The sequence below is a fragment of the Zea mays genome, chromosome 6 (genome assembly GCF_902167145.1).
Source record: "Zea mays cultivar B73 chromosome 6, Zm-B73-REFERENCE-NAM-5.0, whole genome shotgun sequence".
NCBI classification, from domain to species: Eukaryota; Viridiplantae; Streptophyta; class Magnoliopsida; order Poales; family Poaceae; genus Zea; species Zea mays.
The window spans coordinates 81,899,996-81,927,411 of record NC_050101.1 but is presented as its reverse complement, the minus strand read 5'-3'; the positions used below and the strand labels follow the sequence as shown (position 1 = coordinate 81,927,411).

At 45.3% G+C, this 27,416-nt stretch overlaps 3 protein-coding genes across 5 annotated transcripts; 2 read left to right on the top strand and 1 right to left on the bottom strand.

The window, feature by feature from the left end:
- Positions 1-13,167: 13,167 nt before the first annotated feature.
- Positions 13,168-14,859, bottom strand: LOC103629478 (jasmonate O-methyltransferase). Its single transcript, XM_008650589.4, has 4 exons — positions 14,731-14,859; positions 14,096-14,491; positions 13,718-13,984; positions 13,168-13,643 (listed from the first exon to the last, which is right to left on the bottom strand). The coding sequence occupies exons 1-4, from the start codon at positions 14,809-14,811 to the stop codon at positions 13,296-13,298; spliced, it is 1,092 nt and encodes a 363-aa protein (XP_008648811.1). The 5' UTR covers positions 14,812-14,859; the 3' UTR covers positions 13,168-13,295.
- Positions 14,860-15,330: 471 nt separating this feature from the next.
- On the top strand, positions 15,331-19,330 carry LOC114711029 (uncharacterized). Of its 2 annotated transcripts, NM_001369841.1 has the most exons (4): positions 15,331-15,407; positions 15,475-15,686; positions 17,937-18,155; positions 18,573-19,330. In NM_001369841.1, exons 3-4 carry the CDS (start codon positions 17,940-17,942, stop codon positions 19,086-19,088), a joined length of 732 nt encoding a protein of 243 aa, NP_001356770.1. In that variant the 5' UTR covers positions 15,331-15,407; positions 15,475-15,686; positions 17,937-17,939; the 3' UTR covers positions 19,089-19,330. The 2 variants fall into 2 exon arrangements, with proteins under 2 accessions (NP_001356770.1, NP_001356771.1); NM_001369842.1 differs by lacking the exons at positions 15,331-15,407; positions 15,475-15,686 and having other exon boundaries at positions 17,749-18,209.
- Positions 15,408-17,842, top strand: LOC103629477 (protein ALP1-like). Of its 2 annotated transcripts, none has more exons than NM_001369839.1 (4): positions 15,408-15,686; positions 16,369-16,878; positions 16,978-17,203; positions 17,290-17,842. In NM_001369839.1, exons 2-4 carry the CDS (start codon positions 16,369-16,371, stop codon positions 17,733-17,735), a joined length of 1,182 nt encoding a protein of 393 aa, NP_001356768.1. In that variant the 5' UTR covers positions 15,408-15,686; the 3' UTR covers positions 17,736-17,842. The 2 variants fall into 2 exon arrangements, with proteins under 2 accessions (NP_001356768.1, NP_001356769.1); NM_001369840.1 differs by having other exon boundaries at positions 15,498-15,686; positions 16,614-16,878.
- Positions 19,331-27,416: the final 8,086 nt, after the last annotated feature.

Sequence of the window (27,416 nt, the reverse complement as noted above, 5' to 3'; positions counted from 1 at the left end):
ATGGAGAGTCATGATCTCCGGGCAGAAAGGGAATCACGGCTTGTGGGTAAAGTGCACAACCTCTGCAGAGTGTATGAAAACTGATATATCAGCCGTGCTCGCGGTTATGAGCGGCCAAGGGAGCTCCTATGATTAGTGGTTCTTGATCAGAGATGTTCGGATTGTAGGTGGCAATGAGATTGATGGCTCTTGGTATTGGCTCCGGTAATGGTAAGTGGTACTCTTTCCGTTTGGAAAGGAGTACGTTTGGGTTAATAACGTGGGTTAATTCTAAAACTTGGCTTTCTCTACTAGTAATAATAATCTGACCAACTAAAAGCAACTGCTTGACTTACCCCCACATAAAGCCAGTCCACTACAGCCAAACAGGATACTTGCTGAGTATGTTGATGTGTACTCACCCTTGCTCTACACACCAACCCCTCCCCCAGGTTGTCAGCATTGCAACCCCTGCTCAGGAGAAGATGAAGCTGTGGAAGGAGACCACCAGGAGTTCCAAGATTACGATGAGTTCTAGGTGTGGGTTAGCGGTAACCCCCAGTCGGCTGCCTGTGAAGGCCACGTGTATCTACATTTCTTTTCCGCACTTTGATTATTATAAAGACTATGTGGATGTCTCAGACATATGATGTAATCGACTATTATTACCCTTTTATATTATTATTTGAGCACTGTGTGATGATGTCCAGTTATGTAACTGATGTGTACGTGAATTGCTGATCCTGGCACGTACATGGTTCGCATTCGGTTTGCCTTCTAAAACCGGGTGTGACATAGGTGGTATCAAAGCCGTGCTGACTGTAGGACCGCTAACCTAGAGTAGAATGGTCGTTCTAAGGATTATAGACCTCTGTCCCTGCCTTGACTTTGGTATCCCTTCAAAAGTTGGTCATATCGACCAAACCTATGTTCTACTATATATTATACCTTGCTGAAAATTGTGTTTTATTTTAATACTTCATTTATTTATGGTTCATTACTTGCTGGTCATACTAGTTCTGTTCTCACTCTTATGCTTGCGGTGTCTGTTGTAGATGGCTCGTCTTAGACACACCACACAGAAGTCTGTCATCCCCTTCTTACCCTCCCGTCTCGCGGAGCGTCCGCTTCGCCGTCCCATGACCGGTCAGTCCAGCCACTTGGAGAGGCTACACCACCACCTGCATGAGGAGCAGGAGCGTCGACGACAGGAGCAGCAGGGCTCTTCTGTCTCGCTCCTGCAGGAGATAGAGTCTGTGAGGAGCTGCTCCCCTGTGCTCCCGCTGGAGGCGCCTGCACCACCACTGAGCGCCCCAGCCGCTAGAGTAGCTGCTGGAGGAGACCCAGACGACGGAGGTGGCGACAGCAGCTCGAGCCACGACACCGACTTTTCTGCTGACCAGGAGTCGGAAGGATGGGTTGCTCGACCCATCACTCGCGATGCTGCTCGCGGGTGTCACTTCCACGATGCGCTCGACACCCTGCTACGTCGGGCACTTGACCGACGTACTTGGTCTATCGAGTATCGCTGTATGGTCTTCCAGCACAGTCGTGGGGTCTACCCGGACCGCTGGGAGGCAACCTGCTTGGTGCGTCGTCCAGAGAACAGTCTCTGGGGTGCTGAGGTCTGCTCAGAGCACTATTCCATCTCTGAGCGGGACTCGGCTGAGGCGGCCATGCAGGATGCCGCACGGCGTGCGCTTTCGCACTACTGCTCAGTGCTCAGCGGGGTAGCTGACGATCTCAACCTGAAGTATTACCCCCGCCGTCCATCTGGTAGCATAGGAGGCGTGATTGTCTCACCTGTTGGTGAGGACAATTCTAGGTTGAGCAGCACAGTCAACCTAGCCGCCATGCTAAACACGGAGCTGGACTATGCGCTAGACGAGTTGAGTAGGGCTCGTGCTGAGATCGCCCAGCTGTGGGCTGAGCGCGCGGAACGTCGTCACCTGGATGGTGGTTCCCCCGCTCCCGTCGGGACTCAGCACCCATATCGCTCACCTCGGCGTGGACACTAGTCTTATGGCAATCCCAACTGCAAGACCAAGATAGACTTAGAACCATAGACCGTCAGTGTTGAGTCTTGTAATAAATGCTTAATATAGAAACTTTAGTCTTAGTCTTAGTCTCCGTCTTAGCGTTAGTCTCGCTCTTAGTTAGTCTTAGTTAGACAGGGTAGTTTGCTTATCCTGTGCTTTTATGCTTGTTATGATGAACAATGTTGGAGTTGGATCTTTGTAATGACTGTCACTAGAGTGTGGGTATCCCCTGCATTCTGGTTTATCTGTTATATGTTCATGAAGTTAGCTATCTAGTTGGGAAGCCTTTTATTCCACTTTCCATTTTTTCTGAGAAGCTGTGTTGGTCTGTGTTGGAGATCAGTGAAGATACTCATCTGTTCACTGTTATGGAAAATTCTATACTCTTTTCTTATGTTGCAAGATTTGCAAGATCAGTTCTGATGTGTGGTTGCATTCTGCATATGTCAGAAAACAGACGCAGAGGAGGAAGGCGTGCTCAGCAGGAGTAGACAGCTCAGCAGGATGAGGTACCCCAGCAACAGCAACTGCCGCCCCCGCCCCCGATGTCCATCGAGCAGATGTTCCTAATGCAGACTCAGGCAGTTCAAGCCATCGGTCAGACTCTGGCTGCCATTCAGCAGCAGCAGCAGGCACCACCCCAGCCTCAAATGCCTCAGATGCCCAGGGACAAGCGTGCTGAATTTATGAGAGGTCATCCCCCAACGTTCGCTCACTCTTCTAACCCCATGGATGCTGAAGACTGGCTGCGCACTGTGGAGCGAGAGTTGCATACTGCTCAGTGCGATGACAGGGAGAAAGTCATGTATGGTCCCCGTTTGTTGAGAGGAGCAGCTCAGTCTTGGTGGGAGTCTTATCTCGCCACCCATGCCAACCCCGACACCATCACCTGGGAAGAATTCAGAGGTAGCTTTCGTCAGTACCATGTTTCTGCAGGTCTGATGACAGTGAAGAAGGAGGAGTTCCTGGCCCTCAAGCAAGGGTCACTGTCTGTCAGTGAGTACCGGGACAGGTTTCTGCAGTTGTCTCGCTATGCTCCTGAAGATGTCAACATCGACGCCAAGAGACAGTATCGTTTCCTGAGAGGCTTGGTTGACCCTCTGTAGTATCAGCTGATGAATCATACCTTCCCGACATGTCAGCACCTGATTGACAGGGCAACCATGATAGAGAGGAAGCGTAAGGAGATGGAGGATCGCCCAAGCGCAAGATCAGTGGACCCCAGCCTGGAAGCAGCAATCGCCCTCGTTTCTCAGGCAATCAACCTCAGCAGTTCAGACGGAACCAACGTCCACCTCAGCAGCAGCAGTTTCAAAGGCAGTATCCTCAGCACCAGCATCAGAATCGCCAGAACAATCAGTCAGGAGGAGGTCAGTTCCAGAGGCAGAATCAGCATGCACCTCGTCTTCCTGCCCCAGCGAACCAGCAGAACAGTCAAACCGCACTAGTTCAGGGTGGAAAACAGAGCATGTTTCCACTGTGGAGAGGAAGGTCATTGGGTGATGCAATGTTCGAAGAAGGCAGCCCAGCAGCAGTCAGGCCCCAATGCCCCAGCAAAGCAGAATGTGTCTCAGCCTGGAGCAGGCAACCGCTCTCAGCCACGCTATAATCATGGGAGACTGAATCACTTGGAGGCTGAAGCAGTTCAAGAGACCCCCGGCATGATAGTACGTATGTTCCCAGTCGACTCCCATATTGCAGAAGTGTTATTTGATACTGGAGCAACGCATTCATTCATTACTGCATCATGGGTAGAAGCACATAATCTTCCAATAACTACCATGTCAACCCCCATTCAAATTGACTCATCCGGTGGTAGAATTCGATCCGATAGCATTTGTTTGAATGTAAGTGTGGAAATAAGGGGGATAGCGTTTCCCGCTAATATCATAGTAATGGGTACTCAGGAAATAGATGTCATCCTAGGGATGAATTGGCTAGATAAGTATCAGACAGTTATCAATTGTGCTAAGAGGAAAATCAAGTTGGTGTCCCCACTAGGAGAGGAAGTGGTGACCGAGTTAGTCCCGCCTGAGCCAAAGAAAGGAAGTTGTTATCAGATGGCTGTTGATAGCAGTGGAGTAGACCCAATTGAGAGTATCAAGGTTGTGTCCGAGTTCCCAGATGTGTTTCCAAAGGACTTACCAGGTATGCCACCAGAGCGAAAAGTTGAGTTTGCTATAGAGCTTCTTCCTGGAACCGCCCCCATCTTTAAGAGAGCTTACAGAATATCCAGACCAGAGTTGGTTGAACTCAAAAAGCAGATTGATGAGCTGTCAGAGAAAGGTTACATCCGGCCAAGCACCTCACCTTGGGCTGCCCCTGTCTTATTCGTGGAGAAGAAAGATGGCACCAAAAGGATGTGTATCGATTATCGAGCTCTGAATGAGGTCACCATCAAGAACAAGTACCCCTTCCCCAGAATAGAAGATCTGTTCGACCAGTTGAGAGGAGCCAGCGTGTTCTCCAAAATAGATCTAAGGTCAGGTTATCATCAGCTCAGGATCCAACCTTCAGACATTCCGAAGATGGCATTCATTACCATGTATGGGTTGTATGAGTTCACTGTGATGTATTTCGGTCTAACAAATGCACCAGCCTTCTTCATGAACTTGATGAACAGTGTATTCATGGATTATCTTGATAAGTTTGTGGTGGTATTTATTGATGACATTCTCATATATTCTCAAAGCGAAGAAGAGCATGCAAGTCATTTGAGGATGGTATTGCAGAGATTGCGAGAGCACCAGTTGTATGCAAAGTTGAGCAAGTGCGAGTTCTGGATCAGTGAAGTCCTGTTCTTGGGTCATATAATCAACAAAGAAGGATTGGCTGTGGATCCGAAGAAAGTGGCAGACATTCTGAACTGGAAAGTGCCAACAGATGCTCGAGGAATCAAGAGCTTTATTGGAATGGCCGGATACTATCGGCGATTCATTGAAGGGTTTTCGAAGATTGCGAAACCAATGACAGCTTTGCTAGGCAACAAGGTTGAGTTCAAGTGGACCTAGAAATGTCAAGAGGCCTTCGAAGCGCTGAAAGAGAAGTTGACTATAGCGCCTGTCTTAGTCTTGCTTGATGTGCACAAGCCCTTCTCGGTGTATTGCGATGCTTGTTACACAGGTTTGGGATGTGTGTTGATGCAAGAGGGAAGAGTTGTGGCTTACTCGTCTCGACAGCTGAAAGTTCATGAGAAGAATTATCCAATCCATGACCTAGAGTTGGCAGCAGTAGTTCACGCACTGAAGACATGGAGGCACTATCTGTACGGGCAGAAATGTGATGTTTACACAGACCACAAGAGTCTGAAGTACATATTCACTCAGTCAGAGTTGAATATGAGGCAACGAAGATGGTTGGAGTTGATCAAAGACTATGAATTGGAGATTCATTACCATCCAGGCAAAGCGAACGTAGTGGCAGATGCTTTGAGCAGGAAGAGTCAAGTCAATCTAATGGTCGCTCGTCCGATGCCTTATGAGTTGGCCAAAGAGTTTGACAGGTTGAGTCTCGGATTTCTGAATAATACGCGAGGAGTCACAATTGAGTTGGAACCTACCCTGGAGCGGGAAATCAAAGAAGCGCAGAAGAATGATGAGAAGATCAGTGAGATCCGATGACTGATTCTAGATGGCAGAGGTAAAGTATTTCGGGAAGATGCAGAAGGTGTGATATGGTTCAAAGACCGCTTGTGTGTTCCCAATGTCCAGTCTATTCGAGAATTGATTCTCAAGGAATCTAATGAGACAGCTTATTTGATTCACCCTGGTAGTGAGAAGATGTATCAGGATCTGAAGAAGAAATTCTGGTGGTACGGAATGAAGAGGGAAATCGCAGAGCATGTGGCTATGTGTGATAGTTGTCGAAGGATCAAGGCAGAGCACCAGAGACCAGCTGGATTGTTGCAACCGTTGCAAATTCCTCAGTGGAAGTGGGATGAAATCGGTATGGACTTCATAGTCGGATTGCCTCGCACTCGAGCCGGCTACGATTCCATTTGGGTAGTAGTGGACCGCTTAACCAAGTCAGCCCAGTTCATACCAGTTAAGACCAACTACAGCAGTGCAGTATTGACAAAATTGTACATGTCTCGGATTGTTTGTCTTCATGGTGTGCCAAAGAAGATAGTGTCAGACAGAGGAACACAGTTCACCTCCCATTTCTGGCAGCAGTTGCATGAAGCTTTGGGTACACATCTGAATTTCAGTTCCGCCTATCATCCGCAGACAGATGGTCAGACCGAAAGGACCAATCAAATCCTTGAAGACATGTTGAGAGCCTGTGCGTTGCAAGATCAGTCCGGATGGGACAAGAGGTTGCCTTATGCAGAGTTCTCCTATAACAACAGCTACCAGGCCAGCTTGAAGATTTCACCATTTCAGGCGCTTTATGGGAGGAGTTGTAGAACTCCATTGCAATGGGATCAGCCTAGAGAAAAGCAAGTGTTCAGGCCAGACATTCTGCTTGAAGCTGAAAAGAACATCGAGATGGTCCGGGAGAATTTGAAGATAGCGCAATCAAGGCAGAGAAGCTATGCAGACACAAGAAGAAGAGAGCTGAGTTTCAAAGTTGGAGATTTTGTCTATCTGAAAGTTTCACCGATCAGAGGAGTCAGAAGATTCGGAGTCAAAGGAAAGCTAGCACCCCGCTACATTGGTCCGTATCAGATTCTCGCAAGGCGTGGAGAAGTGGCCTATCAGCTCAGTTTGCCAAAAAACTTGTCTGCTATGCATGATGTCTTTCTTGTGTCTCAGTTGAAGAAGTGTCTGCGAGTGCCAGAAGAGCAGTTACCAGTTGGAGGTCTTGAAGTCCAGGAGGACTTGACCTACATTGAGAAGCCAACGCAAATCCTTGAGACTGCAGACAGAGTCACCCGAAGGAAGACCATCAGAATGTGCAAAGTCAGATGGAATCACCACTCTGAGGAAGAAGCCACCTGGGAGCGCGAAGATGACCTGATGGCCATGTACCCTGAGCTCTTTGCTAGCCAACCCTGAATCTCGAGGGCGAGATTCTTTTAAGGGGGATAGGTTTGTAACGCCCCGAATTTTTTGGAGTTGAAATTTTCTTTTCTTCGCTCACCAAATTCGGGCGTTACCCTTTCTTTTTTCCTTTTCCCTCGCTAAGCCTTGATCTTTTCCAAAGTTATAGCGAGATTCGGCTTGAGATCTCGTGTAAGTAAACCCTAGAAATACTTTCTTTTGTTTGATGCACCATGCCGAACCATGCATTTGTTTTGATTGATTGAAATTGTGAAAACCATTCATCTAGATTTAAAGAAAAAGGAAAACCTTTTCTTTTTCTCCCTCCCCCTCCTGCCCTTTCGGCCCAGCCGGCTTCCCACTGGCGCGGCCCAGCTCGCCCCCTCCCCTCGCGCGCGGCCCAGTCAGCCTGGGCGGCCTAGCCGGACCCCCTTCCCTCCCCGCTTTGGGCCCATTTGGCGGCCCAGCCGTCCCCCCCCCCCCCCCCGCTCCCCTCGCGCGCGCCCCGCGCAGGCGGTTGAGCCGCCGCCGCCACCCCTAGTGGGGCCCGCTCGTCAGCCACGCCCCCCCCCAAACTGCCTCCCTCTTTCTCTCTCCCTCCCCTAACCCCCCCCCCCCCCCGCACACGATCTCTCTCCTCCCACCTCACGCAGCTCCCCCGCCCCGGCTCGCACGTCGATGCCCGCCGTCCGACCCCCGCGGTGAGCCCTTCTTCTCCCTTCCCCACCCCCTTTTCTTCTTGCTTGGCTCAGTCGCGCCCCCTCCCTCTTCCCCGTGCCTGCCGGCCATGGTGGCTTGCCCTCGGCGCGCACCCGCCCGGCGCGGTTTTTCCGCCCTCGCCCCCCGTGCGCCCGTGGCCCCCTGGAGTCCCGCCCGTGCTCGGCGCGCGGCGCCCGGCGCGCTCGCCCTGGCTCGGTGCCCCTCCCCCCTTCTCCTCGGTCCGGCGCGACCCCCTCCCTCGCGCTCGCCCCGGCTCCCTTCTCCCCCCCCCCCGCGCGGCGGCGCTCACCGGCCGTGGCGCTCGGCCTGCGGCCCTGGCGCCCGCCTCGACCCCCTTCGCTCCCCGCGCGACGCAGCCCCCTCGTCTCCCCCGCGGCGCGGTGCGCGCGGAGCCTCGGTGCGGCCCATGCAGCGCGCGGTGCCTCGGCCCCGGCTTGTGCGCGGCCCTGCGCGTACGTTCTCTCGTGGAGCGCGCGGTGCTTTGGCACGGCTCGCCGTGCCCTCGGCGCGCTCGTCTACCCCCTAGACGCGCCCGTCTACCCCCCTATAACCCATGCGTAGCGATCACGTTATTTCTATCAATAAATGGAAACTCAATTTGGAAATTGGTTACATTAGTTATTTCATGTAGCTAATCCTGGACCTCATGTAATGTTGATCAATTGAAAATAGTTATGATTCTACTAGTGCATGTGACTAATACTTGTTAATGTAACTCGATGAAACTAGATCACGTAATGATTTGTTATGTATCTACCCGTAATACGCTTCGAGTATAGCTTTAACCACCACGAGACCTTCTTTCTTCTCTTTCTAGCCATGGCGAATGCAATATCATATGTCATATCTTATGCATATTTGACTTATCTGCTCTCTTGTATGGTGTATTGTTTATTTCCTAATTCGAATGGATGGACGTATGTATGTTTGCGCTCGCATAGAGAACGATCTGGTTGAGGAGCCCGAAGAACTCGCAGGAGCAGCCCCTGAGCAGTAGTCGGTTGGTGGAGGCAAGTGTCCCTTGACCTATCTCTGTCCTATACATTCTTTAATTCACCTCTCGCATTTCACAGTTATACCTAAGGATTGACTAGCTTTTGTTATCCATGTCCTTGTTTACCTATTTGGGTTGGATTATTATTGTTTAGCTTTATGCTATTGCTCAACTCTAATCAATGAACATGATGAGAATTATCAATGATATGTTGTTTTCCCCTCCTTTACTATGATGTTATACTTGTGTCATTCAAGGGGGCTCGAGCGGTTTCTCGAGTGCCTCTCCGTAAGGATCTGTTTGTTGGATGACTGCCCGGGAAAACAGTGCAACCATGAGGGTGGAATGGGAAGCCCTTAGCTGAATAATTAGAGGAACCGGGATGTAGTTCGCTTCGCCGTCGTGCCGTTAATGGGGCTCGGTGTATGCGGCTCGCTCTGCCAAGGTTGATTTGTCCCTTGGGGAGGAGTGTGGTACATTTAGGAAACCTAACGGGCGGCTACAACCCCGGGGAATCTTTGTAAAGGCTACGTAGTGATGCCCTGCTGGGTCACCTTGGTAGTGATCAATGGAGAGTCATGATCTCCGGGCAGAAAGGGAATCACGGCTTGTGGGTAAAGTGCACAACCTCTGCAGAGTGTATGAAAACTGATATATCAGTCGTGCTCGCGGTTATGAGCGGCCAAGGGAACTCCAGTGATTAGTGGTACTTGATCAGAGATGTTCGGATTGTAGGTGGCAATGAGATTGATGGCTCTTGGTATTGGCTCCGGTAATGGTAAGTGGTACTCTTTCCGTTTGGAAAGGAATACGTTTGGGTTAATAACGTGGGTTAATTCTAAAACTTGGCTTTCTCTACTAGTAATAATAATCTGACCAAGTAAAAGCAACTGCTTGACTTACCCCCACATAAAGCCAGTCCACTACAACCAAACAGGATACTTGCTGAGTATGTTGATGTGTACTCACCCTTGCTCTACACACTAACCCCTCCCCCCAGGTTGTCAGCATTGCAACCCCTGATCAGGAGAAGATGAAGCTGTGGAAGGAGACCACCAGGAGTTCCAAGATTATGATGAGTTCTAGGTCTGGGTTAGCGGTAACCCTCAGTCGGCTGCCTGTGAAGGCCGCGTGTGTCTACGTTTCTTTTCCGTACTTTGATTATTGTAAAGACTATGTGGATGTCTCAGACATATGATGTAATCGACTATTATTACCCTTTTATATTATTATTTGAGCACTGTGTGATGATGTCCAGTTATGTAACTGCTGTGTTCGTGAATCGCTGATCCTGGAATGTACATGGTTCGCATTCGGTTTGCCTTCTAAAACCGGGTGTGACATGGAGGCCCTCGCGGCGCGCTACCGGCGACGGATGATGGGGGATACGACGACGGCTGATGGGGGATACAGCGACATCGTCCCCCTCGACCCCTCCTCCATCCCCGACGCGGCGGCGCCAGCCTGCAGGTACGGTTCCCTTCCCACTCCCAGGATCCATGTCTCTAGTTATCCACTCCATTGTCCAATGTCCACTACATTGTCCACTCCACGGCTCCAATAGCCAATACCCAATAGGCCAATAGGCCAATACCGGTTCATCTCTACAGGTACTGGACTAGAGTCGAATGCCAGGCGGCTACTAGCTGCTAGGTAACTCTGTACTAGATCTGTTTTGACAATAAGAGCAATGATTGGTGTTGTGACTAGCGACAGCCTGACAGACATTCTTGGACACAAAATGGTTAAGTAATTCAGCTGCAGCAGTTGATAAGTAAAATGGTTACCATTATTCATCCTCACATCTCTTCCATTTGCATTTATCACAGACCATGCGATTTGCAGCAGTTGTAGGCATTTTTGGCTGGCTTACTGTATATTTTGCCAAGGTATGCTCCTCCATCAGCTATTTTCTTCCTTCATCTTCTGACTGCCATTTTCTAGTTGTAATACTTTCCTTCATCTACTGACATGAAGGATGCTATGATGCTCTATGCTGGAAGAGTTTTGCTGGGGTATTGTACTGGAGTTCTTTCCTATGTGGTGAACATTTATAGTTCTCAATATATGTACCTAAATCTTCATTCTTATGTTTCTAAACCTTTTGTTTAAGAAATGGAAACATGTCCCACTCTCAAACATTCTTAAAAAAGTTTCATTTATGCACACCACACACTCTATGCACTAACAACTCCTGGGGTTATAATAACACATGTGCCTGTGTATATATCTGAAATAGCACCAAAGGGTATCCGAGGAGGCCTTGCAACCTCAAACCAGGTTAGAGAAATTGGATCTGAAGTGCCTCTTATTATTTTTATGTAGTGAATCTTAGTAATTAATATGGGCTCTTTTGAATATGAAGTTATTCATCTGTTCAGGGTGTTCAGCTGCTTAAATTATTGGAGCACTTGTTTCATGGCGCTGTTTGGTTGTAGTAGGTAATCACATATATATTTACATGTATCATGTATGTTGACAAATTGAGCATCAAGAGAAACTAATGTAGCATTTCATGCAGGATTGATATCTTGTGTTTTCCTACTTGTTGGGCTTTTCTTCATTCCAGAGCCTCCAAGGTGGCTGGTGAGATGGTAACTGACTCTGCATGTAACATGGTTGTGTTGTGATGTATTTTTTGATCGCTTATTCTGTTCTGTCAAGAATATACCATTGTATTTTGCTATATATGTGGTGCAATGCATGCTATTTTCAGAAGGGTTGCCACATTCAAGTATCATTCTAAAACCTCTGAAAGGACTTACCTTTTGTTTTCATTGAGTAGTTGCATTACTAACAGGACATTTTCTTTTTTTTCATATAGTGTCTCTCGCTATGCTGGATCACTACTGGTGTACGCAGATGTACCAGGGCGAGAAGATCTGCCTCAACATGCACTTCTAGTTGTTGTGGTTCAAGAACTGTCCGAGGTGCAGCCTCACGCACACGTTGTGCCTTGGCCTCACACAGTGGCTGGCGTAGGAGGCCCAATTCTGGTGGACTTGGGCATGGAGAAACACAACTGCACAATGATGACGAGGTGCCTCCGACCGAGGCTTCTGCCTCTACTGCTCCTTATTTGTATGGTAAACCAAGAACCTGTGATTTGTACAACCACAATCCTCGATTATACTACATGGAAAGCTAGATGAGCGGCCAAATATTGAAAAGGTTGAGGCTGCGACGACCAAATATTGAAAAAGACGAGGCTGCACAAGAGATGAGGCGCCAAACAAAACTGCTAAACTGTGTGACCAAGCTGTGCAGAGGATGGCCCCAAGATAAAAAATGTAGTGGGAATCATTTAGCTTGTAAGGTTTAGGGTGCTATGGTTGTTAAGCTGTTTTCCTTGGAAGACTCCTATTGAAGCGTAACCTATTGTAGTCGTATGGGTGTAATCAGTTCAAGTGTGGTTCTAAACTTATAATGTATGGTGTACTTTTTTTAAATATAAATGGATATCAGTGTTCTTGTGTGTCATTATGTTTCACTTTGATTTTGAAATGCAACAGCAACTTGATGTCTCTATTGAACCCTAGAAACAACTGAAGGAGAAAATACTCTTCCACCAAGAATAGGGTTCTCATTTGTGCTAGAAGAATCAGAGTTAATTGCATCATTAGTTCTAGGAACCTGCTGGGATTGAACTTTACCACCCAGAAGAGGCATAACCAATTTTTTAGAAAGACCACCACCGTTAATCTTGTCATCAATGTTCAATATATTTCTTTTGGACAAGTCATTTATTATAGGAAGTGCTCCTCCTGCTGATTGGCATCTCTGTCATCCGGGTCGTGTACGGGCTCGGGTTTATGCGCTGTTGATAATGTTTGTTTGACAATATAACACATTTAGAGAGCGAGTTGTTCCTCAAGCTAATTACCCTCAGTAGTGGACAACTTTACAGGGAAGCGGGTAACTCACCATCCAGCCTATTGGTGGCAAGGTTTATGGACTCTGGCCTCCTCATCTCTCCAAAGACATCAGGGAAAGAGAGGTTACCAAGGCCACTACCGAGTTTGCCAGTGAGCTGATTTTCATGTAAGCTCAGTCTCCTCAGGTTGGGCAGCGTGTACAGGTTGTCCGGGTCCCGATGAAATAGTTGTCGTCGAGGGAGAGCTTTGTGAGCACCCTACACCGACATCAGAGATGCAGTATGTGCATGTGTGCTGGTTTTTCGTTTAACCTTCTTTATAATATTTGCATGTTGCTTTAAAATTGAGTGCTAGATGCAGTAAAATGTTTCCTATCCAAAGCTCGTATACTATGTGTTTCATGAACTTAATTTTGTTGACGCATGACTACTATAAAGTTCTAGAGACAACTTTATTTTGATTAACAACACATGATCATATATATATATATATATATATATATATATATATATATATATATATATATATTATTGTTGCACTATTTTTTCTCGTTGCAACGCACGGTCATTCACCTAGTATGGAAATAATCACAGTGCGTGTAAATAATCCAGTGGATATCACTGTACATGATATAAAATTTATTCGGCAAAAACATGGCAATGGCATTACCATAGTTTATATGCATGCATGTATTCCCGTGATGCGGTCATGCCCTCCTGGTGAGGGACGCAGCAACGAAAGCCCTGGGTTTGTTTGGATACTCATCCTCTACATGTGACATTTTGATGAGCTTCTCCGCGATCCTCAAGAACTCGTCCATGGCTGGTGGAGATGCTCCGAAATGCCGCACTATGATCGGTTCCATTGCAGCTCTCAACCCGCCCGCCCTTGCCTTGGGAGTGAGATTGGCATTCCGAGAAGGAGGAGGTTCATGGATCGCCATCTTGTCGATCGAAAACGAGCCCTCAGCTTCTACGATCTCCCTCAGCTCTTTCTCTGATGGCCCATACACCGGTATGTAGAAAGAGTGGAGTCTCTCCTCGTCGATCAAACCCTGTCAGTTAATAGCCAGTTAATTATTAATAATTCTAAAAAAGACATTTTCATATCATAATTCATATATCAGACCTTGGACGCCATTTCGTGTAGGACGGCATTTATAAATTCGAAAAGCTGGAGGGCGTTCTCCGGTTTGTCGTCGGGGCGCTGCCCAAGGAGGGAGAACACCATCTTTCCTCCGGGAACCATCTCCTGAGCTCGCAGGCGCAGGATCTGGGTGAAGTCGCTGCGAAACTGCCGGGCATAGGCCTGGATGACTGCAGGACGCCGAGCACGCCTCGCCGACTCGTCCCTGTCGTAGAACGGGATCCCGTTCTGCACCAGCTCTTCAGGTGCCTGATACATACATACGTACATACATATACGCACGGGAACTGATGATCACCACTGCAATTCAATTTTCATCAGTTTGTACTGTACGTACACACGCGTGGCGTCGTCACTGACCTTTGAGAGCCACTGCAAGCTCGCGTTTGAGCAGACCAGGTGAAGGCTACGCTTGCTGAAGAGCCGGGCGTGGAACGAGCCGGGAACGATGCTGGTCAGGACAGGAGGGCCCAAGCTTTCTTGGGCTTTCGCGTACGTGGCCAGGCTCTTGGTTACCAGGTTGAAGTCGTTGTTTGGGAGGTCGTTGAGGTGCACGCAGAGCTCCGGTGGCTGCCGCCGGAGCTCCGAGCAGCGGCGGCGGACGGCGGCGACGGCCGTCGACACGAGCACAAGCGTGTTTGGGCCGGAGGAACAGCCCAGGTCGGCGATCGCCAGGCCGGTCGCACCATCATTGTCGTTAAGGAGGCTTACCACGGCTTCTTCGATCATGGGCTTTAGGTTGCTTTGCTGCCCACCCTGGACGTACGATAGATAACAGAAGAAATGTAAACTGTTTTTTTTATTTTGTAAAGTAGGACAAATAATAAGGGAAGTTTTAGCTTTGGAGATCTTTCTTTTAGATCTATTTGTTGATGCATGCGTGATTTGTTAGATTTGACAAGGGCCATATTTGATATTTTTTTTGGCGTGAAATCGAAGACTGAGACAGACAAAGAGCACCATCATATGCATGCATAAAATACATGGATACCTACCTGAATAGTGGAGTTGCGAGCGTAGCTTGTATCTCCGTCTCCGGGAACCATGTGCAGAGTTTCCACTAGCGTGGCTGTCATGGCTCTCCCTCTCACTGCACCTCCAAGCAAAACCCAGCACGCAGTACGTCTGTTAGACGTTGAGAGGATCACTGGCATTCTTATAGTTGTACGTTGAACTGTCGTCTTACCACGTGCGAAAGGTGTCTAGCACGAGGCACTGACTGACTGGTGACTCCTGACTGCGTGCAGGTGCAGCCATCTTTTTCTCGGTTACCACGTGAGAGTTTGACGAGTACAACGTTTGACCTCGAATATCTTGACACCTCAGCTCTCATTTACTATATCGTGTCGTCGCTGTCTCGTAGCGGCCATCACCTGATTTGTTAGTCTTCCTGCATGTTCGGTTTGTTATTGCCATCGCTTGCGCCGCGGACGCCTCGACCCCGTGCGCCGGTCCGTCTCCGTCGCGCCGTCGTCACGCGCCCCCACCACGCGTCTCCTCTAAGGATGCGTTTGGTTGGATGCTCAAGATGGGATGGAACAGACCTACCACATTTTTTACACTATTTGGATGAGGGTCATATGGAGGCGAGGTGAACCCCAAACCATTTTTCGGTGGCAGCGCTGTCCAGCAAAAACGAGCGGACGGATCCGCCCCCGCCCCTCTCGCGACCGTAAAAAATCGTCTTGCCTTCCATCCTTACCCTATCCCCTCTCATTCTTATCTTGGCGGCGGCGCAGGCGCAGGCGAGCGGCCGTCCAGTCGCGCGGGCAGCAGGGGGCGGCCGTCCGTCCAGGCGCAGGCGAGCGGCCGTCCGTCCAGCGCAGGCTAGCGGCCATCCGTCCAGGCGAACTGCGAGCAGGCGTCCGTCCAAACGAACTGCGAGCGTCCGTCCAGGCTTCCGTCCAGCGAGCGGCACAACTTTTCTACGCACAACACATTCCAAGAACCAGTACTTTTCTATGCTCTTTTTCGTTGTGCTACTAGATCAGGGGAAAATGCGATGGTTCACGTTACAACATAATTTACATCTCATATGCCATCTGTTCTAAATCCGTATTCAAGGGGGGAAAATGTCGTTCTAGCTACTACACTATCATCGTCAGGCACTCAGGCCACACGATGCTTGCTTTAGCGTCTGGTTCTGGTTCATCGTCTTCATCATCCCGCAACATTTACCACGCACTGCTGCATTTGCACTGCACCACAGCCCGAGAACTGAACGTACTGGTTCTGGTTCTGCCTTTGCCCAACACCAGCGACGACAGCCACTGTCTGTTCGAGATCTGCCGAGTCCTGTCTCTGGTGGTGAGTAATCTTATGAGAGGTCAACTATATTCGTGTGTTGTACTATGGGAAATCTATTCGTGTGTTGTATTGAAAAAAAATTATTTAAAACAAAAATCCGCCAAGAATACAATTCTTTTATACACAATTTGCTTCTTATGAGAGGTCAGCCTTATTGCACTATGGGAAATTTGGAAAACTATATGATCTTTGCTGTCAGTTTATAATTGCCTTGCTTGGTTTCGGTATTTTTATACCATAGATTTAGGGTGGTCTGGCAGCTTTGGTGGGTCTGTCTCTGGTGGTGAGTAATCTTTCATCTCTTCTTCCTTGTTATTTCATTGTAGATGGACAAGGCGACCAAGCTTTTGATTTATGGTGCTTCAGCACACATGTTGTTGTCCATGATGGCTATGGTTATTGAGTCTAGAAAAAGAAAAAGATATAGTAGAAGAGTCGGTATTACTTATGGGCCAATGGAGGAAAGGGATAGGATGAGACTTGATTATCTTAACACTAAAATATGGATGAGTGATACAACATATGTGAACATGCTTAGACTTAGTAGGTCTAGTTTCTTTCGCTTTTGTAGGGGCTTTAGAGACCGGGGTTTACTTGAAGATACAATACACATGTGTGTTGAGGAACAAGTGGCCATGTTTTTGAACACAGTGGGACATAACCTTAGGAATAGGTTGGTGGGAACAAATTATGGTAGATCTGGTGAGACTGTTAGTCGCTACTTCAACAAAGTGCTTCGTGCTATTGGAGAGCTACGAGCTGAACTTATTAGGCCACCATCATTAGAGACTCCATCCAAAATAGCAGGAAATCCAAGATGGGATCCCTACTTTAAGGTGTGATATTCAGCTATTCAATATTCTCCTTCAAGAATTTTCACTATTTAAACCCATAAGACCCTTAATTGTATTTTGGCTTGTATTGGATAAACATAGGATTGCATTGGAGCTATTGATGGCACACATATAAGAGCTTCGGTTTCCATAGATATGGAACCTTCATTTCGTGGTAGAAAGTCTTATGCCTCTCAAAATGTAATGGCAGCCGTTGATTTTGATCTTCGATTCACATATGTCTTGGCTGGTTGGGAGGGTTCAACACATGATGCTTTAGTACTAAGAGATGCTTTAGAGCGAGAGAATGGCCTTCGTGTACCACAAGGTAAATATAGGAGGTTCTAAAGTTGTACTTATCAATAATATTTGTTGTTTTGTGGAATTGTGACCAACTTGTATATAATATATTAGGAAAATTCTATCTAGTGGACGCTGGATATGGAGCCAAACCTGGATTTTTGCCCCCTTTTCGTGCTGTCCGGTATCACTTGAATGAATGGGGAAATAATCCGGTACAAAATGAGAAGGAGTTGTTCAACCTTAGGCACTCGTCTCTTCGTGTCACCGTAGAGCGTGCATTTGGTTCACTGAAGAGAAGATTTAAAATACTTGATGATGCCACACCATTCTTTCCATTTTCTACTCAAGTAGATATTGTTGTAGCCTGCTGCATTATTCACAACTGGGTCATACAAGATGGAGGCGATGAGCTGATCATTGAAGAATCTAATTGGCCAATTCATAATCATGCTACAACATCAAGTGGCCAAGCTAGTGAACATGCATTCATGGTTAATTTGAGGCATGAAATAGAAAATCAGATGTGGGAAGATCGTCAAAACCACTATGCTTCCTAATTTGTTATTGTTTTTCTTGCTGTAATTTTTATTTATGGACATTAATATATGGACTTAATTAATGTATTCATATATTGTGTGAGATTACTTCTTGCTATATGCACATTAATGTATGGACTTATTTAATGTATTCATGGACATCAATCATTTATGTCAAAATTCTTCATGGGATGTATATGTCTGGACATAACCATATTGCAGAAAATGGAGAGTGAAGGAGCTGGTGAGCACTTTGTGGAACAAGCTGATGGTAGTGGCCATGTTGTGTGGACTTCTGCAATGTCCGCTTACATGCTCAGTAACCTAGCAAGCCTTGTGGTTGAAGGGATCAGGACATCAACAGGCTTCAAGAAAGTTCACCTTAACATGTGTGCTAAGGCTCTAAATGACTATTTCAAGATGAAGCTCACTGGAGAACAAGTGAAGAACCATTTGAGCATATTGTTACTATATTTCAGCATATTACTTTTACATGTACTGTTAATATATTTTAGCATATTACTTTTACATGTATTATTACTATATTTCAGCATATTACTTTTACATGTACCATTATTTGTATTGTTACCATTATTTTTTCGTTCTTTTTTATGAATCCGTCAGATCTTTCTGGTAATAACAGCCTGCAGGCTGTGCTTCATTTATTCTTGGAATGCATGATACAAACATTTAGTGGGTTTTAGATGTAAATTAATTTGTAGTGTGAAATCCAAAATTGCCTCAATTAACTCATTTCTATTATCTTCTTACGTTCTGTCCAGGACACAGGGTTTTCAACATATGCAACTGATAGTGCTGGTCGTTTTGCCCTTACCAAGCTGTTACTTTTACATGCAGGATCACAAATCTGATGCTGAGTTTTTAAACAAGCCTTTGGAGAACTATAAGGAAATGTTCATTGTCTTTGGAAACAATATGGCTATAGGAAAGTATGCAAAAGGATCAAGTGAAGCTCTAGGTACTGAAGATAGAAAATGTATGGCTGAAACAGAGATTGATGAGGGAGATGGTAATGCTGTTCCTAGTCCTATAGATGATATTGGGGCTTCATCCTCAGCTCCTAGACCTAGGAAGAAGGCAAGGGTTACTGGTAAAGAAGAGGCAGGGCTGTTTGGAGCATTCAAAGATGGTGCTGAAAGGCTTGCAATGGCTATTGAGAAGGCTGGTTCAGATGACCTACCACCTGACTTGCTTCAAACATTGCAAAGTATTCCAGGTTTTGATGACACACACAAGGCCTTTTACTTTGCATATCTAGTGAAAAATCCTAGATTGGCAAGGCAGTTCCCTACTCTCCCATTGACATATCAGATAAGTTTGCTTGCTCGCTTCGTTAGTGAGAACTTTCCTTAGATTATGAGGACCGGGAATTAGGACTATGTTGGAGGTTAAGTGGAAATTAGAACTATGTTGTTCTTTTGTTATGTAATAATGGCTTTGCTATGTCGAAATACTGGGTTTGTTATGAAATATTGGGTTTGTTATGACCAACACGGATGCTCGGTTTGTTTGTTTTGAAATACTGGGTTTGAGATTCATTGTAATGGTGTATGCTCAGTTTGTTTGTTTTGAAGTACTGTTTGAAATATTGTTTTGAAATGTTTTTTATAACGGTGTATGCTCAATTTTTTGTATTACTATATTGTAATAGTGTGTTCAACTGACCACTGTTTATAGAACAAACAAAAGCTGAAACTGGGCTGGTTCCATTAACCAGTGACAACCACCAACCAAACAAAAACTGGGTTGGTTCCATCCAAGTTCATCCCTTCTACCAAACAAAAAAAGTGGTGACTATTAGGGATGACTCTACCCCCCAAATCAGGGATGACCCTAACTTATCCACTTTGACCTTGAACCAAACGCATCCTAACATGCTCGCACCCCTCCTCTGCCGGACGCGCCCCTTCCTGTCCAGTAGACAAGTTCCAGCACCGTCCAAGTAACCCTAGTTATATGGGTAAATACCGACTCTGTCCCTAAGGGGTCTCACGTCTTTATATAAAGGAACATGTACCCCTCATAAGATAAGAGAGAGAAGAGAAAGAGGTCAGAGGCCCAACCCTACATCTTGTGTCTCGTGTGTTTTACTGACGTGCTTCTGCGAAGGGATACGGGTCTTCCACATATTCTCGCGTCTAATATGCTGACGGGAGGGAAGGGAGCGGATCTGGTGATCCGTGGTAACGTAGTTCTCAACACATTATCAGCACGCTCTACCTCGACGTTGTTGCTAAATCAGATCTGTACCAACTCTCCATCAAGCCGGCAGGTCCCTCGGCCTAGCCGGACTGTCCTACGCGACAGCTACGATTCCTCCTCTACGCAATTGAACGGTATATTATTTTAGAACTAATGTTGGTGGAATCTTGTAATCACTCCACCATATCCGGTGGGGCTCCACTCGATCTCGCCCGAGCACCAGAGTTTGTGCCCGCCTTGGTGTCGCGACCACGCGCCAGAGCTGCACCGCTCGCCCGCACATCAGAGATGCTCACGCCGCGTCGAAGGCCATGCGCCTGAGCTGAGGCCTGATGCCGCGCCAGGAGCCGCACCCACGCCAGCAGTCGCGCGGCCCTGGCAGTCGTGCCGGTGCAGGCCATGCCGACAGTCGTGCCATGCTGGCAGTCGCGCTAGGACTCCGCGCCTGCAGTCGCGCCGGGGCCAAGCTGCGCTGGGAGCCGCACTCACACCGCCAGTCGTGCCACGTCTCGCGGAGATGAAGACCAGTTCGGTCCTATTCGGGTCCTATTCTTATGCGGCTGCATGAGGAGATGAAGACCAATTCAGTCCTATTCTTATGGGACTGCATGAGAATGAGGTGATGGTCGAGCGCCTGTTGCATGCCTACATTGCAAGGAGGACTCATATTCTTGTTGACCGGGCCCTGCCCCTTCTTGATCCCACCGGTCATGCAAGTGATGCACGCTCTCACTCCTTTTGCATGATCGTATTTGACTATATGCTACTACGTCATGCAAGATGTGGTCATGTGGATCCATTTGCTACGCGGATGAGGCAGCACGATCAGTTGAAAAAAAGCAAAACAACTTCCATTTTTTATGTGGTTTCTCATATTTTACATGAATAATATCATATTTATTCTATTTATTTCCTGTTGAAAATAACAAATAGAATAAAGCATGTTTTATGTTACGGCTTCTACCTCAATTAATTATTTTCTGTTGTAAATAATTAATAGAAAAAATGTATGCTTAAATATTGGAAAAATATTTTTTACACCCGATGTGTTATGATTATGCATTAATATTGGTATTTATTTTTCTGCTTTATTTCCTGAAGTAAATAGTAGAAAATTATTAAAATGCATGTGGAGTATATATTGTGTATACTTAAATCGCTCTAAATATTTGTGTTGTGTTGAGCTTTCGGACTCACGCTGAGCGATTAATTTGTATAGTGGGTACTCGGACACGCTGATCAGGCTGCGTTGGTAATCAGCTGAGTTATGGCATTAGCTGAATATTGGCTGCGCCCTGACAACACGACACAGTATTTGTGACGTTCGCACTTGGTTGCGTCATGTGATTGCTATGTCGCACTCTCTATTAATCGGATCGCTCCCGTTGAGTCGGACCGCCATCGCTGAGTCACGTATTTTTCGCAGGCACTGTAGGCACTATCCATATGTCGCAATCATTGAGCCACAATTGCGTCTGTTGCGCTTGTCACAGAGGCTTATTTGTTGTTGTAGCCCTGATGGCCGCACACATGTTGACGCTAGATACGCTGGAGCTTGTACTCGCGTGGAATGTGGTGGATTATCCGAGCCTCTGAAGTCACAGCATAGCGCAACCTTCGTAAATAATTTCGTTTGGCTCTATATTTTGTTTGACATGTGTTGTGTGGCTTAATATATTTATATATATTGCCAAGTGGCCATAACAACTATATCAAGCTCTATAGTGCTTAAATAATATGGGAAATTAAATTGAAATACAATGAAACACAGATAAGTTAATTCTTTGCTATCTTTTCATGCATAAAGTTTTACCCGAAGTAACCCAAAGATATATAATATAATGCATGAAAGCCTTTTTGGCATAGAAGACATCACAAATTGGGATTCTATTAGTAAGCAAAAGGCCTTACCAAATAATTTAAGACTATAAATCTTAGCCATACATTGTTCAACCAGATGTTAGCACATTGCTCTCTTTTTCGCTAAATGACATGAAGCAAACTATGAGATAAAAGGACATGTAATCGCCAGCAACACGAAGTTGCGAGTATACCGAGAGGTTATTCTAAGATTTTTTTCACTATGTTGGTGTGAAAACCATAGTGTGTTCCCGTCGAACCACTTTACTCGTTCTATCTAGGACCTCTATGCTTGTGTCGCATACATTTCTCGGAATTGTAAATACTTATAGTCACTGAATTGACTCGGGATAGTCTTTTGACAATTTGATATACACTGTAAGCTAAATGGTAAAGGTCGGTCCTGAATGGACACATACATGGGGTTTATGTAGCCGAACTACACTGAATTCCACCATTTGGCATGCTTACCATTATCTACCTCCGATCTACCAGAAGTGAGAAGAGTAGACAAATAACTATGAAATCCCACATCACCATAGAGCTTGAAGCTAGATTGGACATTAACATGTCCTTGGTCCTCGGAGCCAGAATGGTCATATGTCTTGACCACTAGACTACTAGTGATGATAATTTGTGATAGAAATATGAAGATCTTGTAGAGACCTGTTGTATCCTCTCTACTCCTGATGATTTCTTCGTATGAGAGCAGTACTATCTGTTGTTGAAGATGGATCCTAGGAGGATACCAGTCTTGTTTTGTTCTTACCAAGCAGTTATCACCATTTGCTTAGTCAAAATCTTAGCAATCGGGTGATTTTCCCAGATAATATAGGAATTCTTGGCCTTGTCTGTTCTATTCCAAAGTTTCTCTTTTTGCTGAACAATAAAGAGATCGACATATGCTACATAGAACAATTTGATATATAATATGAGGAGAAATGTTTGGCCTGCTGGCAACACCACGAATTATTAACTGTTGTTATAAGTTATCTCTCAAAATTATAATACCTAAAAAAATGTTGCATAACTTGAAACCCAATTTCAGACTTGTATGAGTAATTGGGTAAACCATGGGCAATGGTAAAATGAGTTGGACTATACATCACTGCATACCAAAAATATTTGCTTAGTAGCATTGGCCTGATGCCGTGCACTTTACTACCATTATCTGCACACATTTTTCTATGTGCTTAAAAGCACAATGCAACTAGTGAATGTCCTTGTGAGCGCTAGACCCTGATGGCCATTTTACTTGTTGATCTGAAGTCAACTACTGGCTCCAAACGACGAATGGTAAGCATGAGCCCCTGAAGGACGCATATGGATAAAATAGTGTTGCGCATATCAGTCTAAATCTTAATGATTTATTGTGCACTTGGTAATATTAACAATAAGTTTGCAGAATTGTAACCACGAAGCAACTTGTTGTTGCGTGTCTCGCTGGATGTTGAGACTAACCCTTCAAGTTGAAGGAAAAATATGTAGTATTCATGCCACTACATTAATCTAAGTCCAAAGCTCACTGCATAAAACCCTGATCTGTAATGTGCGTAAGATTTCCCAAATAAATCACCACAATAGCATACATTGGCCACAACTGGATGATTGTGGTTGGGGATTTTATTTGTATGCTTTTATAACATCTCGGCATTAGGGGGAGGAATGCCCATATAGTGTAATGCCTCAATATTCTATGAACGCACAAAAGCCAAACTGAACATATCGTTTAGTGTGTACTCCTGTAAATATGGAGTTTGCCAGAAATCATTGAGGAGTAACCATATTGGTTTGAATGCTTCTACCTGATGTAGATGTGGATATACCCGGGATTAATATTATATCCACATTTGACTTATTGGTATTTGATCTATTCTCGGGGACGCTTGGGAATATGATCCATCAGCCTTAGTCAAAGCATATGTTTTGATTGCAGATTCACATGGTCTGTCATAACTCTCCTCCGATTAATTCACCCTGATGGTGATTTGCCTCACGAAGAGGTTCATCTTGATAATGAAATTCCTAGCAATGCACACAATATCATTGTGCTGGGAATACAGAACAATGAATCTTTCGTTTTTGGGAAATGACAGAGATCATTATTAAATGTGGGAGACAAATGTGTCGACACCTATCTTGCCCCTCTAGATTGCAAATGGATCCAAAACAAAGTCCTAGGCATGAGTGCTTTAAGCTCTCTTATCGGGTCATTGATAAATGCAATCGAGGCTGGACCAATAATCGCAAAATAAAAGTCACGAGCTTGAAGTTCGGACATTTATGGGCACTATTGAAATAATGTGTGGTGAATGCGATGGTTCAAGTGGTCTTGTGAGAGACCCATCCTACATATGTGTTGAATAAACACTGTTCCGCTATGTAATATATCTGGCAAATGGCATGAATTGAAATTTGCAGTTAATAGGATTCTGAAGATCCGTCATGAGATCCTAGGAGGACTCATATCTTTGAATTATAAGCATGCAACATATAAATCTCATATCGAATAATACATTCCTGACGAATGAACACTATCCTATGTAGAGAGAATATCTCCTAGATGAGATTATAGCTCCTTGATGGAACCTTTCCAGAAGAAATAAAGTCTGTGTTGAACACCAAAGTTTGATAATCCCTATATAGGGATAAAGACCCATACATATCCAAAAAGGAATAAGATGAGGTACCAAAGGACTTGAAGTTCATCGAATAAGCACATGTGCCTTCCACGATCTTTACTCATGATATTTTTCACTAGATGTGGAATTACGGTATCCTCTAAAGCCCCAATGGCAGAAACCTATAAGGTTTAGGTGTTACGGGCAAAATATCCCCATTGTGCCAGAATGATAGACTATAACGATATATCTGATCGATGAAAAATCCCTGATGGATTACGATCTTTGGTGGACTTTTGTTATACCATCATAGATGTTGCATTGGATGAACGTCTGGAGCGATGTGTCATATTTAGAATATGTACTATTGCAACTATATTATCCCCTAAGTCCTATAGAAGGACATGTTACTTGCTTTGCACAACTATGTATAAATTGTGGTGTAAGATAGAAAATGATAGCACCCCAACCTCATCCATTCTCGTTATTCCAGATGAACAATGAGACATATATCTTGAAGAATATGCTTGAGCTATGAGGGATAACGACTTTGACAGATGTCATCGTCAGGGGGAGCGAATGCTTATATTGATCAATCGTGAGACAATAGATATCATATTCTATGCCCTGAAGGTGTCAACTTGATGATCAATATGTGAACCTTTATTGAAGTTTCTATCAAATATATAGATCCAGTCGATCGAACACCATCAGCCGAAGTGGCTTATTTATGTTGATACTGCACTTACCTCGTGCATCCTAGAAGTGAGTTGAGGTGAAGTTCCTGAAATAATCCTTGCAAGGATATGCAATCTGTTTGCTAAATCTCTATGTGCATATACTTCCAGAAGAATATGTTTTGCCATATTGATACATTTTTGCAAGGATCAGGGGGAGCACAATTCTAAAGTTAGCTCTCGTAGAAGATTCGATAGAATCTAGATCCTAGAGTATCAAAATCTGTCGACAGCCGTTGTACTCTTTTTTCCTTGGTGAGTTTTCCTGAAGTTTCTCACATGAGGTTTTTAACGAGGCAATAAAGTGCAAATGCAAAATGTGTCACCATGCGCTTTTTCTTCATATTTTTCCCACTAGGTTTTTGGGAGTTTTAACGAGGCATGTGTTGGTCGCGGTATTCGCCCAAGGGGGAGTGTTAAGTAACCCTAGTTAGGGTTATGTGGGAAAATACCGACTCTGCCCCTGAGGGGTCTCACGTCTCTATATAAAGGAACATGTACCCCCTCATAAGATAAGAGAGAGAAGAGAAAGAGGCCAGAGGCCCAACCCTACATCCTGTGTCTCGTGTGTTTCACTGACGTGCTTCTGGGAAGGGATACGGGTCTTCCACATCTTCTCGTGCCTAATATGCTGACGGGAGGGAAGGGAGCGGATCTGGTGATCCGTGGTAACGTAGTTCTCAACAATCACAATCCTTATCTATACTACTAATTTCAACGGTCTCGCGTCACCATTTTATAAATAACTCCTCACAGCTATTTCAAATTAATCCGTTGCATGTCTATAGATGGCCAAACGGCGCTCGGCACGGGCCACAACTATGGCTCAGGCATGTCATGCCGGCCTGCTGACTGTGCCAGACCAGCTCGTTAGCCCGTCGGCCCACGGCACAGACCACAACTATGGCTCAGGCATGTCATGCCGACCTAACTGTGCCAGGATAGCTCATTAGTCCGTTGGCCCATTTAATTAAATCAATGTAAAATGTTAAAAAACGATGCAGGAGGTGGGGTTTGAACCCATGCCCTGATGGAAGAAGGACAGAAGACAATGGGTGAAGCTGTCTAACCAGTAGAATATCATGCTCAGAAGTTTTTAATATTGAATATAAATTGTATATATATGTATATACGTTTTTTTGTAAAATAAAAATAATAATCGTGTTGGGTCGAGGCTACAGCCCAAGCACGTCACGACGTTTTTGGCTCTTGCAAGCATTAGGTCGTTTCTGAGACCACATTGGCGCAATGGACTACATGGTGTTTGAGGTTGTTGAATTGGATGGAGCAACAATGATTTGTCACACTAACAGTAAAATGAAAGGTTATTTGTTAGTTTTAAACGTTAGTAATTGCTACGAAGTAGCATAATTTATATGGAGCACATTCAGTTTTTATTGATGCCTGCTTTAGCAATCACTCCATATTTTGATCTATCTTTTTTATAAGTTTGATTTCATGTGACTTATTTTAGAAACTTGAGCTCACAAACTTTCTCTTATTTGGTCTCTGTATGATGGAATTATGTCATTTTATAATCTTTGTTCGTTCAGTCAGTCGTTGTGAACTCTCTTCTAATCGCTCACTTCATTGGTCGTGTTGTACCAAGACATATATTGCATGGAGTAAACAATAACATCAGTTAGCCAAATCAAAAAAAAATTATTATACAGAGAGCGGAGATAATCAATAAAAAATCTTGAATATTTTTATGGATAGTTTACCTGGGTATTGTTGTAAGCCATCGCAACGCACGGGCAACCGACTAATGGATAACAATATTTTACAATAAAAGATTTAAGGATCAGATCAAATTAGGATCGAGCTCTATTTTTATTAATTTTGGAACTAAAATTTATTTAGGGCCTTGACATTTTGTGAAGAACCATTTGGATCATGATCCATTACCACCCCTATCGCCCCCTTGACCATCGTCGGGCGCCTCTTCTCCAGCAAGAGACACACTCCCTGCTTGGCCGCCCCGCCGCCCCCAAGTCGCGTCGCCAAGCCACGCTGCCGAGCTCACTGTAACACCCTGAATTTGGGGGTATAAAATTTCTTGCTAATTACCAACCAAATTCAGGTGTTACTCTTCTCTCTCTCCCTAGTTTCACTCTCTTCTTTTCTTTTTTGTAGGATTAGTTTAATTAGGGAGGGATTATTTATTTTATTTTGTCAAAACCATATGAGTCATGAAATTGTCGGTGTTTCGACCCCGGGGGGTCCCTGGACCGACGAGTAAATTGTCGCCGCGTGCCCCA

What these genes read in the sequence shown, in the direction of transcription:
- LOC103629478 (XM_008650589.4), bottom strand. Translation starts at nt 14,811, where the DNA reads ATGACAGCCACGCTAGTGGAAACTCTGCACATGGTTCCCGGAGACGGA. An exon ending in GCTTGCAGTGGCTCTCAAAG is followed by an intron (nt 13,985 to 14,095) that starts GTCAGTGACGAC and finishes TGTATGTATCAG; the next exon opens with GCACCTGAAGAGCTGGTGCA. An exon ending in TACACGAAATGGCGTCCAAG is followed by an intron (nt 13,644 to 13,717) that starts GTCTGATATATG and finishes ATTAACTGACAG; the next exon opens with GGTTTGATCGACGAGGAGAG.
- LOC103629477 (NM_001369839.1), top strand. Translation starts at nt 16,369, where the DNA reads ATGGACAAGGCGACCAAGCTTTTGATTTATGGTGCTTCAGCACACATG. An exon ending in GATGGGATCCCTACTTTAAG is followed by an intron (nt 16,879 to 16,977) that starts GTGTGATATTCA and finishes GGATAAACATAG; the next exon opens with GATTGCATTGGAGCTATTGA. An exon ending in TGGCCTTCGTGTACCACAAG is followed by an intron (nt 17,204 to 17,289) that starts GTAAATATAGGA and finishes ATAATATATTAG; the next exon opens with GAAAATTCTATCTAGTGGAC.
- LOC114711029 (NM_001369842.1), top strand. Translation starts at nt 17,886, where the DNA reads ATGTCAAAATTCTTCATGGGATGTATATGTCTGGACATAACCATATTG. An exon ending in TCAGCATATTACTTTTACAT is followed by an intron (nt 18,210 to 18,572) that starts GTACTGTTAATA and finishes TTTTACATGCAG; the next exon opens with GATCACAAATCTGATGCTGA.